The sequence below is a fragment of the Ptychodera flava genome, chromosome 6 (assembly GCF_041260155.1).
Source record: "Ptychodera flava strain L36383 chromosome 6, AS_Pfla_20210202, whole genome shotgun sequence".
NCBI classification, from domain to species: Eukaryota; Metazoa; Hemichordata; class Enteropneusta; family Ptychoderidae; genus Ptychodera; species Ptychodera flava.
Genome location: NC_091933.1, coordinates 17,377,988 through 17,398,878, shown reverse-complemented (window position 1 = coordinate 17,398,878; position 20,891 = coordinate 17,377,988). Strand labels below are relative to the sequence as shown.

The 20,891-nt window shown below is 39.5% G+C and overlaps 1 protein-coding gene across 1 annotated transcript; it reads left to right on the top strand.

Annotated features, from left to right (window-relative positions):
- Window positions 1-441: 441 nt before the first annotated feature.
- Window positions 442-19,214, top strand: LOC139134997 (uncharacterized). Its single transcript, XM_070702149.1, has 17 exons — window positions 442-1,420; window positions 3,330-3,403; window positions 3,901-3,973; window positions 8,215-8,289; window positions 8,741-8,903; window positions 9,318-9,391; window positions 11,161-11,244; window positions 11,576-11,646; window positions 12,192-12,269; window positions 12,946-13,006; window positions 13,296-13,365; window positions 14,168-14,418; window positions 15,657-15,771; window positions 16,062-16,150; window positions 16,497-16,574; window positions 17,097-17,231; window positions 17,559-19,214. Exons 1-17 carry the CDS (start codon window positions 1,070-1,072, stop codon window positions 17,694-17,696), a joined length of 1,980 nt encoding a protein of 659 aa, XP_070558250.1. The 5' UTR covers window positions 442-1,069; the 3' UTR covers window positions 17,697-19,214.
- Window positions 19,215-20,891: the final 1,677 nt, after the last annotated feature.

Here is a 20,891-nt window from a genome sequence, read left to right as displayed (position 1 = left end):
CTGCCGTTGTTGTTTTGAAGTCGGGCAACTCGGCATTTTTAGTTTCCCGATAACACTTCGCGGTGTGACGTCATGCGGTTCGTGTCAACTGTCAACATGGCAACAACATTCGCCCCCAGACCAGATTGCAGTCTTAAACTTTCAACACCATAATGAGAAGATAATTTACGTGAAAAAGTCAATTGTCGTCAATTACGTGAAGTCCATTGCCGACTTGATAAAGGTGGAATGTTCGAAAGACCGGAACGATTCAATCGGGGATTAACCCACAACAAAACAAAGGCACATGATTAACAGCACTTTCGATCCGGGAGAAAGGTGTATTAATTATTGTGTTTACATAACCAGTGATGACATAAATCAAATGACCCTAGGATCTTTGTGTAATTCTCTCTATGAGCGTTAAAAGTTAAGAAAACTCGAGTACAGCTTTACTGTTCCGAAAATATCAGAGGTACCAGAAACGGCTGTAAACAAGTGTATGTCGGACACTTTCCCAGTCGTATTTAGCGCACATTGAACGAGAGCGAGAAGCGGGAACGATCGATTTGTGTTAAAATTGAGTATTGTTTGCCGGTTTGATTGTTCAGTCATCTCTATTGATATGTATACAAGTTTAGTTAAGCTGTAAGGCCGTTGCCGGTAATTTGACGTAGCAGGGTCTTTTCAGCCCAGTCGCTTTATAGCCGTGTGGCCTGTTACCATGTGAGGGTAGTCGTCGCAGGTGACAGGCTCGCTGCCATTGGCTGACAGTGCGTTGGTGGTAAAAAGACGCGTTCGACATGTGTAGAGTTCATTCCGAAGAGAGATGAACCGGGTTCAGTTGAGATTGTTTAGGGGTTGATTGACTTAACCGGCGGTAAATTCACACATTTGTGTCGGGATCAGTATGGGTGAACCATTAACTTTGGATTGATGCAGTTTTCTTCGACTGGAGGTACAATATATCGTATCGGTACTCGCGGTACTGTCTCGGCTGTTCGACACTCTGGCGGCTTGTTTTGGACAAGCTTAGGCTCTTGAAATTTATGAACTTTTTGGAGCTTGGTATATCGAGTGCCTGAGTGCCATGACAGAGGTCGTTGATAAGCAGACCCGGCTCCGGCCGCTGAAACGTGCCCTCAGGAGAAAGAGGCTGCTGGAGCTGGTGTTCGACAAAAAGGCCATGGATCCGAAAATCCTGGACGAGCGACGCAGGCAGCGGATAAAGGACACCCTGTCGCTGATGAGCAGCACCGACAGCATCGATATCAAACACAGAGACAGGCTGGGACAGTCGAGGTATCGCCTGGCTAGCACGGAAAACGGCTTGCCCAGGCTGCCGTTGAAAACGCTGAAATCCGGACTTGAAGACTGTAGCCAGGACAGACTGAGCGAGGAGTACACTCACAGTACCGATGAGAGCTTTGTCTATGAAAAGGTAAACTGAGTCATTCACTTCCATCTCGGTTAATTGCACTGTGAAAGACGATCATTAAAACACGCAGTTTGAAACACATGCCGTGCTTTGTGTTCAAACTGTTGTCTTAACAAGTGTCCATACTCGATTAAAGAGCTGGAATATTTATCACAAGTATTTCCTAAAAAATGTCAACCGACGAGACTCGACACAAACATTCTCACAGGGAGCTGAAAAATGGTCGACAAATCGTAAGGGGGGATTGTTTCCAGCGCAGCCCTTCGTATATCAGGAGAGTTTTAAAAAACTGGCGTGAAACTGACAATATGGCAATCTATTAATGTATTGTTCTTTAATAGACTACTTAGTGATTATGAAGCCTTAATGCAATTTCCACGCCAGTTATTTTCTGGTTAACATTGCACGGTAGTCAATGGTTTCTGTAACTTGCAGTATTGTACATCGGGCGACATGTATGGTCCTTAGCGACCAACTCCGATTAGGGACACTTACGTTTGGCTCTAGTTCTACGGGTCATACTATCACAAAAAACCTAGAATACACACTGCGTTCATTAGTTAGGCTCAATTTAACACGAGTTCACGCAGCTATTCCGTCGAATGCTGCGTCGACTTAATCAATTTACGGGTCAAATGATTTCAATGTCAACATTGACATTTACTTCTAGTGTGGGGGCAATGGTTTCCATGGCAATGGTGCCAGGACTGAGTTTATTGCAACGTTGACGAGTTCAGATCATAACGTCCCAATAATAATCATTTAAGTGTTTCGTCAGGCGTTTTAATGGCCAAATCTGACATAAATTCTGCGTGTATGATATGTTTCCGACATCAAAATATAGTGGTTATAATTGACATCGAACGAATTTCTGTACATGAATCGCTCTTGGAATGAACCTTACATATAAATATCATTTTAGTAGGTTTCCATTATTTTTAATGTCTGGATTTTGTTTTGGGGGTTGATGGGTGTGTTTTTGGGAATGCCTTTAATTTCTTTTTGTTTCTTTCGTTGTTTTCCCCCCTACGACTGTAATCAGCCATTCTATATCGTTATTTAAGTGTTAGGACAGCATTTTGTTTAAGAAACTGCCTTATGAGCAAGGTTGTTTTCCGGCAGTGGAAGACCCGTACTTCATTTACTTTTCAAATCTTCGTTCTCTGGATAAGAGTTCATAATTACGATGTGCCCTTTCCCCCTACATCGATAATATTTGGATCGTTTTGAAAAGCCGGATGTGGATACCAAGTATAAATAGCAATCGTTGCCACGTACACGCCATTACGAAACATTGGTAGAATATTATCTCTGCGTACCGACACACGCGTGGCACTTCGTCTCGTAATATAAGTTAATGACGCGTTAAATCTTTGAAACTGAGCATTTTAATGTCAACCAACTATGTAAGTTGCATAAATAGACACAAGAAAATGTCCTAATAGACAAGACCGAACTCAATATCAGTTACCATGTTGTACTGGAGGAACGTTCTGCCAACGAACACAATGGATATGTTACTTGTTTATCTGTTTATCAACTACATCAAAACAGTCAATTTTCTGTCACGCCCCTTGTAATTGTCCTATCTTAGCGTTTGGGAGACTTGGCGTAAACCTTGGTCATTATCAGATAGGTCAAGTGGAACGTCAAAACTGACCGTTGCTATATCGCTCTCAGTCAGTCATATAACGACATATGGTGTCGACTCACATTTCTTTAGAATCGAGCATGAGATTTGAAAATGCATAACTCGCCAAAGCAACTATAATCCCACAGTCTAAAACCTTCCTATCCATACAAACAGGCACTTTATCGGGTAAATGTATACAGAGCAACCAGTTTAGTGGAACTGGACACAACAATAAGGTGCAATAATGATTTTCGCCATTTTTATCTTTCTTTTTAACAGAAACGCAATAAATTCTGTGTCGCTGCCAATTGTGTGAGGATAGTGTATCGATTGATCAAATCTTATAAATTAAGGTATGTAAAAAAAACAACTTTACAGATTTTTTGACCGAACAGCTGCAGTAATTCCGTTCTTCTTCTTGAGTGATTTGTTTTGTTGACATTGATTTTTCATACTCTGGTTGTCCGAGTTTAGACCGTTTTACAAGCACAAGTACCTTTAAACGTTTGCAAACAAGCATTAACAGCGCATATATCGGAATGTCGAGATACACGTCACGTCACCTTTGTACCATAACCTCAGGGTCTATGGTTTTGCCACCTCGCTGATTTGTATCAGCCACTTGACCATATTTTTTATCAATTCATGACTGGGCGTGTTCAATAATTAGATTAAAGTATTCCAATAGAGTCAAGGGTGGATATTAACTTATTCTTTTTTCTTCAAGTAGAGAAACTAACTGACATAAAATTCAACCTCCACATTTTACGACATGACCTCACGTCCGTCCGATGTTCTCGCATTGCCACTGACATATTTTTTTTTAATCGTGTCTGACGTCATGTTACAGGCAAAGTGATAGAGATATGCTGGATTTCTTCGCTGGCCTTGACTCCGGTAATTGGCTCGAGTTTGACTGTAAGGTGAGACAATGCTGGCTTTTATCATGTTGTCATGGCAACAGTTACTGCCACTGCACGCACCATATTACACTGATTACATTCAAAATATTTGTCGATTTTTTCACCAAACCTAAATACGTGGCTGTTAAAATGCATACATTAGTTTGTTGAACTACACTTATATACCGATAAATCCAACGTACATGGGAAACGAACGCTCTTTTACTTACGTGTCTGCCATATCGAACTTTTCATCGTCCGGCCCGCACGGCTTGGTTAAGTCGGCGTGGCATAGTCTCCCCAGCTGCCCAAGTAAACATCCTTGGCCAGCGAAGTTGCGAAGTTTTAAACATATACCATGGAGCTGTGTGAGCGAGAAGAAGCATGGAAGTGGATTTTCGCTCAATTTTACTCACAAAATTAAAAACTAACGTATGTCGCACTTTCACAATAACCAACAAGTCTGTTGTTAGTCAATGTTATTTCATGTCTATTTGAAGATTCACACATTATCTGACTTTCAACATACATCTACAAAATACTCATATACATAAAACTTATTTGACTGTGATATGTATACATCGTGAATGTGTTATCTATAATCTGTGCAGCACCATTCACTACATTTTATATAAATTCTTTGCATGAGACGGGATGTTTATATGTCGTTTATGCTTTATCGCATCAATAAGACCACTGACCATAACAGCCTTTGTGAAAACATACAAACGATCTGATCTATGGTTATTGTGTTGTGTAATAACAGGCGTCTTTCTTATCGCACTGGGTCATTCGGATCAGGGTTTGATCGATTGCACTTTATTCGACCGGTCAATGCTCACTTGACCATGACTGTTAGCTAGGTGGTTTGTGGATCACAAAACAGCATTACGATAAGAAATATAATGAACTTGCACACTGAGCGATAGACTAGCTTGGTGTAGGGTTGATAGACTCAGCACTGCCGGGTACAACATCATGCGTGTAGTCACTCACAGATCAACCAAAGAAACTCATACTTGTCTTACGCCAAACGATGCTCTCCACTGACGTCCGACGTCATCATAAGATCACCTAATATATGTAGAATCATAGGATCACCTGATTTATAGAGAAAGTCTATTCCTTGATGCAACGTCATCGTAACCAATCACAAATAACAGCACTTTTAGAATCTCTCTCTCTCTCTCTCTCTCTCTCTCTCTCTCTCTCTCTCTCTCTCTCTCTCTCTCTCTCTCTCTCATAGAAACAAACACCTGTTAATTTATATATGTAAATATATATGTATGGATATAATGTATGAATACATGTCTGTACGTATGCATGTACGTGCGTATGTATCCCATGTATGTATCTATGTATCTATGTCATACATCAATGTATGTGATATCGTTTGATTAAAATACTGCTGATGTGAACGAATCCATGGTTGTTTATTGTGACATTTTCTTCCAGCGAATGTTCCACTGGTAACATATTTCAAAAATCAAGTAAATATTGGCAGCGATAATTACCTTGAACTTATGAAACCGCTAGTACCGAGAATAAGTCCAAAAAGTATGCGTCGTGCATGAATTATATTTTACCTACTTTTGCCCTATGACACTCGACCCCTGTTGCATAATAAGGCAGCGCCTCCTTGGATTGCTGTCTTACTCTTGAATTTGGCGAAAGGGCCAATTGTGATAGATTGATCCTAATAATTTACAGGGCCAGTAGATGTAAATTTAAATTTGACTGTGTTTTGTTTTAAATGTTAACTAGTGTCATGTCCTACTATCCGAGATATGTTGAGATACATGGTGTTTAGCTCACCAACTCAGCTTGTACTTGCGCAAACTCTATTATAATCGTTTACAAGTGAATTCTGGTCCTAACTGAACGATAACAGTGCATTTGACGCATATGGACGCTGTATTGACAAGCTAAATAGACGACGTTTCAACATTCGTTCGGGAGTAGAACGAGAAATTGCAGTTGACATATAAACAGATTTGGTGGGGAAAATCGTCCAGAGTTACAGCTACTGGCCCAAGCATAAACATTCGCGTTTTTCTCACTGCTTTGTCATGCAAACTATCTGTCAGTGTGTTCTTGGTTTTCGGTCTCTTTTTACATATACATTGTGTCAGGAAGGGTAATCTTTCTTTGATCTTTGCATTTTAAGCGACCTTGCCGACCCCGCAGTCTCGTGTATCTGCCCGTCAATTTTTATCCGAGTGATTCTGTGAGTCAGCCGGTGTAAATAATCGCTGTGTATCGATTTTTATGCGTTCTGACCCCACGCCAAGCTTTTTGAGCTGACCCGTTTGTCGGTCGTCCGTAGATCATCGTTTCTGGTTGCCAAAGTTTCGTTCCAAGTCGACACAGCTATGTAGGCAATTACGCCACTGAATAAGGACTTCACAGGTGAATTCGCGGCTAATGTCACTCGTTAGACGCAAAGAAAGAGAGTACATTCAACGATTTATTTGAATTCGGCACACAAAAGAGAGAGAAATTAATTTCAGAGATGGACTGAAAATAATTACCAGTGGTTCTTTTGTGAGAGAACAGTCTAAAGTAACGACAGCAAGACGCCGACTGCGAAATTTGCCAATCGGAATGCGTGCAATGAAGTTTTATGCAATTAGAATGATATCGGATCGAAACTTTATTCTATATCACAGTCCGTGACTCGGTCAAACTTTTTTTTCCGTGGACTTTGAATTTTGTTCTAAATGGGAATTGAGTCCTTCGCCATCTCTACCGTTTGAGCTCTTCTCTGGATCGGAGACAATAAAGTCAGAGACAGTACCCCTGTTGCTAACTATGCAGATCGAGTGTTATTCTGTGATATTTTCTACCAGCCATTGTTTGTTATATCACGCATCGGTAGGGCGACTTGTGAACCCAAATCGACCAGCCAGTAGACGGCAATTGTTCTGATGTCTCTTGAGGATCGGTGGTAGCTCTACTATAACTTGACGATGCATTGTTGAAAAATAACAAGAGCTCAACCATGCGTTTGCTCCTCAGTTGACAATCTATGGAACAGAGGTGACCTCCACCTAAGTGAATTGAATTGTGTACAGCCCCTGTGTGTACATACACAACATTCACGTAATAGCAATATGGGATTGCAGAATTGCAATTGCAGACGTATTCGAGGGACCGTGACGTATTCAACTGAAGGCACATATTCGTCTCTTTGTGTACGTGTTTTTGTGTGTTTAAATTCTGCGACTGTCTGCTCGTACACTTATCCACATCTGCTATTAAAACTTATCTTTAGGATTCCATCAAGACGTTTGGAACAATAGTCTAGTGCTTGTGTCCACTTATGCCTTGCAGTGCATAAATCACACATTTTAAAGAAACTTAATGGGGAAATAGATAAACAGCCACTGGGGGATCTTTGTCTGCTGGTAAAGTCACCAAGTCACGAGTGGACGCTCCTCCAGGCCGTGTCAATGAACGTAGAAATAACTACATTCCAGGTCGCGATGAGTGTACGCGTTTGATTTGGTTGTAGGTAGACAGAAACGTAACAAAAACAGTTGATGGGTTTTACAGAAGACTGTTTCGTTCATAAAACTATAAGATGAATGCAACAGACCACGACGGTTATTAAAAACACAACAAAGCAAAATAAGTATTAGGCAAAGCATCTCATTCAAGACCCTTGTTCAGATATGTTAAGAAAACGCCAACCTTCGGAGGGGAGAGAGACTTTGCCAGACCTCTCCCTCACACATATAAAATTACCAGTTTTACATCATGCAATACCATAATGTATTTTATTCTGAGACGGGACACCTTCTCTCATGGGACAGCTTCTCTCATTGCAAACAAATACAAACAGCGTATTTGTTTGTGTTACGACGCATATTCCGATCTCTTGCATGGGATACTTGCTCAAGGAGCCATATACTTCTATCTACTGAGGCACAGTCTGTTCAAGATATTCCCAACGATACTCCAGCTCAGTTTCTTTGTCACTTTCAATTCAGAGCAAGGTTTATTGATCTAGAGGAAGAATATGACATAAAACTGTTCGGGGCAGTAAAACTGCCGACATGTATTGAGCGGTCACGGCATTATTTTAAAGAGAAGTTTTATCTGATTGGTCGTCAACTTCGTACTCATTCGCACTGTCAAGTACATTCATTTTGGACATTCAACCCGTTCTTTGTGAATTGCTAGGACTCGAGTTTAGACTCTATGGCCGGGTATGACATGATCATCTGTTTCAGCGCCATCTTGCTTTTTTACGTTCCTAGGTGAGAATATCCGAGGACACGGAGCGTATACTGAGCAGCCCGGCGTCCAAGAGGAAGCCAGAGGAGCTCCATAAGGTGAACGACTCATAACAAAAAAAAAAACATAAAGGGTTTACCGCTGTTTCATTGAGGTCAACCTCGTATGGCCAGGTCTCACTATCCCACCCAAATTTGCGAGAGTCCCCCCATTGAAAAGGTCACGGGTAAATTAGTCTGCCAAAGCGAATTACGAAGTGCCTGATTGGTTGTCAGATGAGAAGATAGGCTGTGAACTTCATCGTCATATATTTTATATTTGTAGTTGGAGGAACAAAGAAAATCACACAGCGGGAAGCTTCACCTTCAGAGTATAGAAAAGTCAAAAATTAAATACAAATATTTTTCAAAGGATTAAATGTTATCATTTGTAAAGATTTTACTCGTCAGCTGATGATAATGAGTCAATAATCATAGTGACTCCCCACCAAAAGTTGACAAGCATTTAATAGTTTATTCTGTACCTTGATAATCTGACTCTTCGTTCCAGGTTCAAGCAGAGCTACAGAGCGTGAGGTCAGTGGCAGAATACCCGATATCTATGCAACATAGGATTGCCAAACATGGAATGTATTCGACCTATGACGCCGAGAGGGTCATCATCCGGTATGGACATCGCCCAAAGGCATTCTACTTTCTATTGTCCGGTTCAGGTGAGAATTGTGATCTCGTTGTTTTCTCGTTGTCATGACGTGAAGACGCTCTGGCGTTACCATGGTGACGGCCATTACACAAAATCATCGGGATGTGATGGGAGATATTTTTTTAAATAAAGTTTAATCTGTGTAATGGTGGGGCTTGTTTAGTTGAAATAATGTAAACTGTAAAGTGCAACTATTAATAGTCTGTTAATGGTTTTTGGTCGACTTGGTGGCTGTAGAACGGCATGTTTTATCCCCCCCCCCCCGACGACGCAGGCACAACAGAGGGCATGGGTCAAGCGCCACTAAAAGACGACACGGGGCTTGTCAATATATTTCAGCGCATACAGCCGATGACGGCATTGTCGAGTTATAAAAGTTCAGATCTCCCATTCCACATATACTGGACTCTCTTTCTCATTGCAGCCATAGTTGTTGATGGCGATCCGGAGGAAGTCGGCCGAGCAGTTCGCGTCATTAACAAGGGAGATAGTTATGGAGTAAGTGTCTTTCAAATATTCTTCATCTTTACGCATTAAATGCAATATGTGTGCTCAACAGAACGAGTACAGGAAATTGGTCTTTATTTTACTAATGACAACAATTAAAAGATAAAATGGAAGTGGTTTCGCCCGAGTACAGCGATATCGCTGCCGTCTTTAATATTTAATTAGGCGTACAATAAAACGTTAACTGGAAGGAAAACTTACGCAAGACTTCTTAAAATTTAATATGTTGTGTAAATAGCGAAGTTAAGAATTAATTTGCAGTGTTCAATATTTACACGGCGTCAAAATCGATTTTACTTTTTTGAGGCAGAATTTGCTATAGGATGTAAAACAGTGTGCATGGACCAGAACAAATGACCGATCTACGTGGAACAATTACTTGGCACAAAGCAAAATCCACTGATGATTGCAACTCCCCCAGCTCGTGCTTTGGGTCTAACAGACCGTGCTTTTTAAATGTATCCCTTCCTATTAGAAATGATTACCTACGGATGAGATATCTTCTGCCAACAGTTTTTTTTGATAGGTGTATCACGCAATGATGTAATTTGTTGCCAGTTTCTGAATGCAGGTTTATAATCGATCGAAAACAGTGTATTTGTAATAATATTCGACCTTCATTCCAAATGTAAAACACGCCAACTCCTTTTTTCAATAAAACAGAATTATTAGGATAATACACAGATTGAGAATGACGGTTTAAAGCGTCAAGACTTTGATGCAAAACACTTTGAAAACATTATCTCACTAAGTTTTGTGCGTGTTTGTGTGTGTCTTAGGGGATTTTTGCTTTGCTGACAGGCAAGTTATTTCAAATATCCGGTTCTATGAATGCGAAGCGATCTCTGTTTTCTGTTTTAACTCTATAGGAGAGAAATGGAAATTTTAATTTTCTTAAAATCGGAGCGACAAAACGTAACTCGCCGAACAATTTTTTTAAAAGGATTCAACACAAATTGAATACTTATGAAAGATTGCAACATCCAATTTGAGAGTACGAACGCCAGTCCCAGGGTGAATTCTTTCACAAACCCGCGAAGTGCTTTGCAAAGCTTCTGAAGATCTCCGAAGAAAATGAAACCCAGTGTTTATTCACAGCATAGTTCAACGAGGATTAATATTGAAAAATATCTCCAAGACCTTGTACCAATAGATGAAACGCTGTTATTCACATGATATACTTCCGTAGTCCACATCACATAAGTGTACAATTGGATCATCGTATTGTAGGCATATGTCATGACCGAATTATTACAAAACGAAGTGAGCACTTGGGTAATAGACTTCAATTACATTACATTATACACTAAGTTAAGGTAGTATGCGCCTCCAAAGTGAAAGACAAAATTTTGCTCATCAAACTTTCCTTAAGGAATCTTTCAACCATTCACTTTCAAACTCAAGAATAAAAATTGGGGGTCACCGTACAAATTTTGGTACCAGAGAAACAAATAACTCAAGATTTACCGATATTTAAAAGTCAAAATGACCGTTATCCCTGAGTTAACGCTATGGAGAAAAATAAAATTTTCGAATTTCGAAATTTTGAGCAGGTGAAAGGTTTCCTTACACCAAGAGCTTTAAAATGAACCCCCACAAGTGGTAGATCAGAGAAGAATTGTGAAAGTTTGAGGGTCCGAATATCTGTCCCCGAGGCGCGTTCTACCTTAATTGGTAGTACATGTATTCATTCACCGATGTGGACGCCAAGGAGTCATACCAACGTCTATGACTAATAACTTTCTGCGCGTTCCTTCCAGGATGCATCCATTGTCAACCAGACTCGACGAGTGTGCACTGTCATCTCCAGGGAAACGGTTGAGCTGCTGGTGATATCGAAAGAGGTGAGAGTATTAAAATTTTCAAATGCGCACTTCATTAATAATAAAAGGATCAACGCTATCATCTCGATTGAATCCTTATGTTTCAAAATCAGTCTGACATTTACCTCTTTTCACCGAATCGTGACGAGGAATTTTTCTGAACAAGACCGACGAGGCCATGCGTCATTAGACAAATTTGCCCGGCTTTCTAGGGTCGGCAAGAGTTTATCCGTAACTCAAGTTATTGGATTGTTGAATATGTATGAACATTACTAAGCTGAACAGTCAAGTTTAAATGTATTCGCTGAAAATAGAAAGTCGACTGAACTATTTTTCTTTTTTTCCTTTGTAGGATTTTATAGATATATTTATGTCAGGAGGGATGAAGAATTTTCTCGACAAAAAGCACAGCGTCTTTATCAAGTAAGTTGCCATCTTCGGCAGTCGATCAGATCAGCGCAGGATTGAGCTACTGTCAGACCTCCACTTCGCAAACAAGACCGCCCTCATCTCCTCCGGGCTTGTGCATGACATTACCCGTCCTTATTTCATGAGCAAAAATACTTGATCAAGTTACCGGTCTTCTAGACACCAAAAGCTTGCAAGGGATTTAGAACGTCTGAACTAGCTTTTCAAGCTGTCAACGCGATATATGGCCACTAATCCAAGTGCCACGAATGTTTAAATAAAGTCAATATTTACCTGCGTATTCTATTCATGCAATATTAATATTTTGCAACGCGGTTTTGTAGGGCGTCTGCAGTCGCGGTCATTTGACACAATGGTTGTGCTTACGTCTCTGTACTGCCAGGCGGATCACGGCTGTTTGTTCTTCAGTAGTCAAAAATAGAAACTGGTAGCTTAAACGCTGGATATATCCCTTTCTTCAAAATGATCAAATAAAAAACAGTCTGATTGCGTTCTTTGGTTTTACGACGCACTCTGTATTTTGCGTTTTATCTTTGCAGGAGTCTCTTTATTTTTAAGAATTGGCCGCTACATGTACTCAACTACAACACGAAAAAGTGTATGTTCAAATATTACAAGTAAGTTTAGAACGGTGAACAAAACCTTGTGTGCACTGCCAACTTTCAAATATCGATGGAACGGTAAACTAAATATATTTACCAACCCATTTGTTGTCGGTATGCTTCTGATAAAATTTTGACCTAACTTTTCATGTAGTTCGCTCTGGTAAGATTGATTTTTCGACTGCATACAGTTGTATTCTTAGTAATGTCAAGTGTGTTTTGGCTTGGCTGGGGGGACCTTAATAACATGCACAATTATAAGCAAATAGAAGTTCAGGTGACTGCGCATTAGTGAAGATCATGTGAAAATACACTGACAAGAACAATGAGAGATAATAACAGAATGACAAGACAAATAAAACACACAACTGCACATATCAAATAATCTATGGGATAGTTCATCCGGGTACTCGTCAATATTTTGACGTTTAAACATGTATGAAGTTTTCGGGATATTTGTTTGGTCTTGCGCTGTGTTTACTGGTTTTCTCCGAACTCATTTTACTGATCTGATTAATGAGTATTTATTTATTTTCAGTCGGGTTTTCATTTCCAGCCCCCCCCCCCCCCATGTAAACCCTATGTACTCGTTCATGTACACGTAAGCACATTCCATCTACCAAAATTTTCACTACATTGTAGAGGTGATTTTAAAACTCACAATAACACTTTACTATTCACGTTTTTACAGGCGTGGAACAGTTATCGAGGAAGACAGCAACAAGTCAGAATGGATTTACATCATCAAATCGGTATGTGTAAATGTTTAGAGGTTCCAATTTCCATAAGGACTATTTATATTTCGTCGTCATGGTAGATGTGCGTGACTAGCGACTCTGTAGAAACAAGGGTACAATATTAGAATATACTTGTATCAGCCTGAGAGTATGTATGTATGTATGTATGTATGTATGTATGTATGTATGTATGTATGTATGTATGTATGTATGTATGTATGTATGTATGTATTTGTATATGTATATATATTTATAAGCCATGTTTCATTAAATTATTAACTTGTTTAAACTGCCCCCCTTACAGGGTACCTGCTCTGTTTTAAAGACACTGACCATGAAATCTGACCAAAACGACAGTAAACACTCTTCAGCAGGTAAGCACTTGTACATCATGCGGCAGCGTCAGCTTATCATGAAAGTTTATGACCGGAAAAGCATGTAAAAATATGCAATGCAATTCAATCAATTTAATTACATTGTTTCACAAACCATCATGTAGATTACGCTCATAATTGGTCGTCTGATATCATCATAGAAAAGACATTTCATTGGTACTGGGACAACAAATTTTAGAAATGCACAGGAAAACAGATTAATGTAACAGCGACGATAATGAACGATTAATGAAAGTATACAAGGCTGGCCGTAAAACTGTGATGTGAAATCAATCCAGTGACGTTCGTCCTCCCCTACGACCGTCAAATTCATTATTCGATTATTTCTGACGGGCGTGATGAAAGAAGCTGAATAGCGTGCTATATATTTCAATAAAATTACATGGGATTTTCTTTAGTTTTCATTTTGGCAATTGTTATACCATAAAAATCAGGGACAAAGAGCGCCGGTAAATATGTAACATCAAAGATTCGTGTCTCTGCTGTTAAAATTGCCACAATCAGAGATATTTTTTGATCTACAATCGTTTCTAGCTGGTTATCTTACCAAATACTTCGCCATAAATGCATGTGCAATAATGGTTAAACAGCCAACGCTGAGCAGGAGTACTGTAAAGAGAACCAGTCATACAAAGAAACTTGACCGCATTTGAGTAAGCTGCCCTTAAAAACTGTGTCGGTGTATTCGTACTCCAGTGATAGCAGACAAGTAAGTTGAACGTTGCATTATAGAAGTATTTAGCTTAGATAAGGAATAGACAGCTTTCTGTTCCACCGACAGAATCCTCAAGCTATTCATCGCCCGACCACAAAAGGAAACCCAGCAACAGAGATTTGTTCGGTTCCTCGGGGAACAGCGGTCACAACAGGCGCATTTCCGTGGCGTCGACAAAGTCCTCGTACATGCCCCAGGTTCCAGTTCATAATAGCCTCGAAAGCGACATCGAAGAAGAGTCCGAGGACGAGGATGGTACTTCGAAGACAGACAGCAGAGGCGGGGAGAAATCTTTGTCTTCTGTCTCCTTCTCTCAGGTAGGATTGACATAATTTTACATGTAAAGGAAAAATATGTTATCAGGTTTCATCCAATGGCAATTTTTTTGCATCTCGAATTGGTACAGCGCCATCAGGAAATGTATTCACAATGCATCACAGAAGACAATTATGGATGGGTTCTATCTCCAAAATGCTAAGTTTCCCCTTCTAAAGATTAATATCAGAAACAAGCGCGCGATCAAGAGAAGCACAAAGTTGCACTGTTCGAGCCCTCACATTCACTGAAATCAGTTTCATTGGAGCCCTCATCCCTCACATGCACTGAAATCAATTTTATTCGAGCCCTCACATGCACTGAAATCAGTTTTATTCGAGCCCTCACATGCACTGAAATCAGTTTCATTGGAGCCCTCATCCCTCACATGCACTGAAATCAATTTTATTCGAGCCCTCACATTCACTGAAATCAGTTTCATTCGAGCCCTCATCCCTCACATGCACTGAAATCAATTTTATTCGAGCCCTCACATGCACTGAAATCAGTTTCATTCGAGCCCTCATCCCTCACATGCACTGAAATCAATTTTATTCGAGCCCTCATCCCTCACATGCACTGAAATCAATTTTATTCGAGCCCTCACATGCACTGAAATCAGTTTCATTCGAGCCCTCATCCCTCACATGCACTGAAATCAATTTTATTCGAGCCCTCACATGCACTGAAATCAGTTTCATTCGAGCCCTCATCCCTCACTACACTGAAATCAATTTTATTCGAGCCCTCATCCCTCACATGCACTGAAATCAATTTTATTCGAGCCCTCACATGCACTGAAATCAGTTTCATTCGAGCCCTCATCCCTCACATGCACTGAAACCAATTTTATTCGAGCCCTCACATGCACTGAAATCAGTTTCATTCGAGCCCTCATTCCTCAACATGCGCTGAAACCAATTTTATTCGAGCCCTCACATGCACTGAAATCAGTTTCATTCGAGCCCTCATCCCTCACATGCACTGAAATCAGTTTCATTCGAGCCCTCATCCCTCACATGCACTGAAATCAATTTTATTCGAGCCCTCACATGCACTGAAATCAGTTTCATTCGAGCCCTCATCCCTCACATGCACTGAAATCAATTTTATTCGAGCCCTCACATGCACTGAAATCAGTTTCATTCGAGCCCTCATCCCTCACATGCACTGAAACCAATTTTATTCGAGCCCTCACATGCACTGAAATCAATTTCGTTCGGTTTATTTTCGTTATCAGGGTCCGTTCCTCACTCACACACTGAAACTGCCTCAGGGATCAACAGCGATGACGACGGCGGCCGAGGCCAGGAGGAAAAGAATGGCCGCCAGGAGTAGAATCAGAAACAGACGAGGTGGGAAACTCAGGCGATGCAAGTAGTAAGCCTGAAGTGTCAATTTCAAATGGAATTGTTTAATAGCTTTGACCTTGTGAAATGTGAAAGGAGTGTGCTGAAATAGAGTGGCTTTATTGGTTTATCGATGAAGAACAACTGTCATCCTATCGATCAGATTTGGAAATACTGCCATAAAATGATTTCCGCCCATTTATAATAGGTTTTCATATGTGCGTTTTGAAGTCACGTGAACTGAATGCAAAATGACAGTTCTAGAAGTTGCATTTGACCAAAGTCTGTGTGTTTAGATTCTTTGCAGAGTGTTAGTTTCGATATGGCCAGTGTGTCATCGAATCAAACGAGTACGTCAACGACAGCAACTAAAAGGTCACGAAAGGTAAAGGAGACATCGTTATTATTCATATATTTTTTATTTTATTATAAAGGTCAAAAAGTGGTAAATTAACAATTACATTTATGTTTTGTCATAATTGATGTTTTCATTGTTGTCATTATTGCTCTCGTTGATATTGTTTCCATGACGTCACACTTAAATAAATATGAATAATCGTTTAAGAGACTACGAACACAACGGAAGGTGGTGCGGTGTGTTTCCAAATATGTCCGATGAGGGCGCTTTACTCCCGATGGATTCAAAGTGCCATATTTCGCTAGTACATCTGATCTGATACAGTACCACGTACTTTATAGTAACATCGACTTCTCGTCCCATTTCCCTACAGAGTTCAAATGGTATACATCGGCGGAAACGAGACACTTATTTTGTAAAGCTTGATACTTTGGAACGTGGAGGAGTTTTCGTAAGTAAACGTTGTCCTGGCTAAGGAGTTGTAGTTTGACTCATCTTTCTTGTCATCCAACGCCTTATCTAAACTTACAAGAGTCTGGGCTTGTAATAGAACACATCCACATATTATCATTGGACTTCATCCTTTGTTTGTTCTCTTTTTGTGTATTTATTTGAATGTTTTAGGGTTTTTTTATTGTATTTTAACATTTCTTTTTGAAGAAGCAATCGACGTGAGTTTGAAGTAATTCGATCGCTTCTTTTGATAGTAGACGGTCATTGGTGGTCATTTTGCTAGTGAGGGCGCTCAAACAAGTATACTGCCAGGACTTTATAGTGTTACCTTATAGAGTAGGCCTAGTAGTTCCTTTCATCTGTCTTAGTTGCTACTTAATTAAATAAATAAAATAAAATAAATAAAATAAAAATACTGACAAGTCAGATTACCTTATTTGGATTTATGTCAATTTTGAAGGTGACCGATAGTCCAAGGTCAAATTTTGAATTTAATTTTTTAAACAACTTTCTCTTCTAGGGAGTGTTGGATGCTGCCTTCGGTGAACAGCCAAGCCTGAGCCTAGTCAGTAATGGCGCGGAGTGCATTCTAATCTCGAAGAAGTTCTATCTCAAACACGCTTCAGAAGAAAACATAAACATCATACAAGATAAAGTAAGCTATCAGCTGTATCTACCGCAGAATTTGTTTCTCCCAAAGGAATGAACATCGACCAGAGGGTTGAAAAACGCATCTTCTAACTCAATTTGTGCCAGTATGCAAAAAAAGTTGACTGTCCATAACTGAAATAGTCATTCTGCAGCCTGCTTCCTAATCTGGCAATGACTTTGTATGTTGAAGACCTTTTTATTAATCTTTATACATTGTTTTTGGGGTACATATGAATGTATTTACAGCGAGAAGGGGGTGAATGGGACAGCAGGGCATCATCAAAAATTATGAAAAATCTGACTCAGTTTTTTATTGTGCTATGTTCACCAGATGCGTCCATATCCTTCAGAAGACATGTTAACTAAAGACCTTGAGGAGAAGATCCACTGGGCTTCTTACGCAAAGGACCGCTATCGTTCGGCCGTTCAACATCGCAAGCCTTACAAACGAACGGCAGTGTCGCTGTGATTTCTGAAGTCCAATATTACCTGCCTGCTGTCGCGAACGACCGGACGACGTTTACAACCAGTGACGTCGCATCCACTAACTCGAATGGCATCAACTCATTAAGTGAGGTCACGCCATGACCTCGGGGGGGGGGGGGGGCTTTCAATTTAATCTAATGTTTTCTCGTGCCGTACTTCTCGCAGACTACTCCGAAATCAGGAGAGTATAGACGTAAATATTTGTTTACATTTTTACATTTTACCACTCAAAGTCATTCGGTGCTATGACTATAAATGCTGTAATATTCGGGCGAAAAAATAATTGTGTATAAATTATATGACATACAGGTGTTTTCAGTTGTACTTGTCACAGGTTCAAACTTGGTACGGGGGTGAGTCCTTTTATGTGTGTCTCTTCGTGGCATGACTCAGCCCGGAGCAGACAAACGTTCTCACAGATGACGCCCTCATTCGACTATTATTTACGTGGAATTATTTGCGGGTGTGAAAAATGGTTGCACGATCGTTTTAATTCTTCGTGTTTTGCGTGAAAACACCACCCTTAAGTCGACTTTTAATCGGGCACAATAGCGACAAGCAACAGACCTCGAGTGCTCCCGCCAGAACTTTAAAGCTATTTTGAAATTGGCTGCAGGTACCACAGTAAGTAAGACTACCCACAATTCTCCTTGATTTGTGTGCTCAGACATTATTTGCTAAAGGCTTCTTCAATTTTATTAGTTTCTTGAAACTTAAAATTTAATTTTAGAATTATTGGTTAAAACTGTGGTCCAAAATAATTGTCAGGATCATGTTTAAAATTCAGGAGTAATTTTGAATAACAATTTGACGTTTGAATGTGCTAAAAATTGTACACTTGTCAAGGTAAAGTTATCAGCAACTAAGATGGTCTCATCATACCACCTGTCAGACATGCAAATTTCCTTTGTTACAAACATTCAAAAAATCAATACCCTTTCTTTTGCCATCACAGATGCAACTTATTCCCTTAGTTTCCTTGAAAATATTGCATATGGCTGTCAAAAAACTATGTTGACAAAATCACAAAATTGCTACCTCCTCTGCGGAAAAGGGGTTGCTCGTTTCATTCATAGTATTCAAAGTGAGAAATTAGAGAATTATGATTATCAAAACTATGATCCCAGAATTTCGAAATATGGACCGAGCTGTTCTGTGTACAGAAGAAATTTGCTTCAGTTCAGTGAGTGATCTCCGTGTGTACGGATCATGGAGAATTGTGGGTAGCCTCACTTACTGTGGGTACCTAACCTTTGTGCTACAGGATTTTTTTTCAAGTTGATCAATAACCAAGCACACGTGTGTGTTTTACAACTATTCTGTCGATGCGACTAGCATTGATAGGTAGGCCTGAGAGAAGTTTTGCAATAAAGTGTTTAATAGCATACTTAATTGACATTATATTGTCTATTGGAGAGTTTGTCCATGAATTCAAGAACACAGATTTCTTTAATGATATATTTATTCAATAAAGTCTTTGCAATATTTCAATGTTGGACAAGTGTTTTGACTGATCTCATTTGTGGTCGCTGTTATGACCAGTACAATAAAACCGGTTTTGGGAAGCATTCACCATGATCATCAATGAGGGTAGTCCAATATCCGGACAGTTTGAGTGCAAAAGTACGACAGATTTTGGAAAACAGTCAAGTTTTTCAGGTGTTGGATTTATCGAAAGTTGCAGGGTTGTGTTTTATTTCGTTAAATAGGGATGTTAGCCATTAAATAGGGTGTCAAGCCGTTAAAATAAGCATGTCAGCCAATGACGACTCAAGACCTATATTCAGTGTTGTCACGTTTGTGGGATATTCAAACACAATTTTATGTTGAGTATCGATCGCACGTCACGAATGGTTCTGCGGAGGGCAGAGAGCGAAGTGGGCGTAGTACCCTAGGAGATAGGTGGCTTTAATCAGAATTTTAGGTGAGGAAGGTTTGAAAAGTCCATTCTATGTAAAAAATGGCGCTGATTCCAAAAAAAGCAGTCTTATTGACTCCACTCAAGACAAAATTGCCATTTTGGCCACTTTTTCCTCAAAAAATGGTCATTTTGGTCAAAAACTGAAAATCACTTGTTTTTTTTCACATTTGGAGATCAAATGATGTATGAAAAGTTCATTCCATGTAAAAATGGGTGCTGATTTCAAAAAAGCAGTCTTATTCACCAAACTCCAGACAAAATTGCCATTTTGGCCACTTTTACCTCAAAAAATAGTCATTTTTAGACAAAAATAACTTAAAACGATTCATTTTCTTCGCAATAATAGAAAAAAAACGATGTGTGGAAAGTTCATTCCATGTAAAAATGGGTGCTAATTTCACAAAAAGTAGTCTTATTTACCAAACTCAAGACATAATTGCGATTTTGGCCGATTTTCCCTCAAAAAACGGTCATTTTTAGACAAAAACGGAAAACCTATTGTTTTCTTCACATTCGGAGATCAAATGATGTATGAAAAGTTTATTCCATGTAGAAATGGGTGCTGATTTCACAAAAAGTAGTCTTATTTACCTAACTCAAGACAAAATCGCCATTTTGGCCACTTTTCCCTCAAAAAATAGTTATTTTTAGACAAAAAAACTAAAAACGATTCGTTTTCTTCACGTTTGGAGATAAAACCATGTCTGGAAACTCTGTTCCATGTAAAATCGGTGCTGATTTCAAAACAGACAGTCTTATCGACCTCACTTAAGACAAAATTGCCATTTTGGCCACTTTTCCCTCAAAAATGGTCAATTTGAGACAAAAATAACTTTACATGGACAAAAGATGGTATGGTTCTGGGTTAGGCTCAACTAATCCTTCTTCTTTGAGGAATTCAATGTAGGTTTCATTGACATTAACCAATTTCATTCGTGAGTCTTTCAAAAAAATTTCACAGTTTATATATGACAATAACTTTAGAAAAGCATTTTTCCGTCTATTTGTATTTGTTGTGCCCATCTCGTTTTCTTCTAATTTAGTTCCTTTTGAAATATACCTTCTTCTGCATGTATTGTGATATTTGACTTCTTTAGCTATGAAATCAATATTTCCAAAATCACGGAGGAAAGGCTCATCTTTTAGTTGCCTCGCTGCATTTAAAATGCTGTCTTGTCCTGGTCTAGTCACACATTCAGATAGTGTTTCAAAACCACCGGGAAAATGCTTGCGATCTAGGCCATTGCAGAAAATACA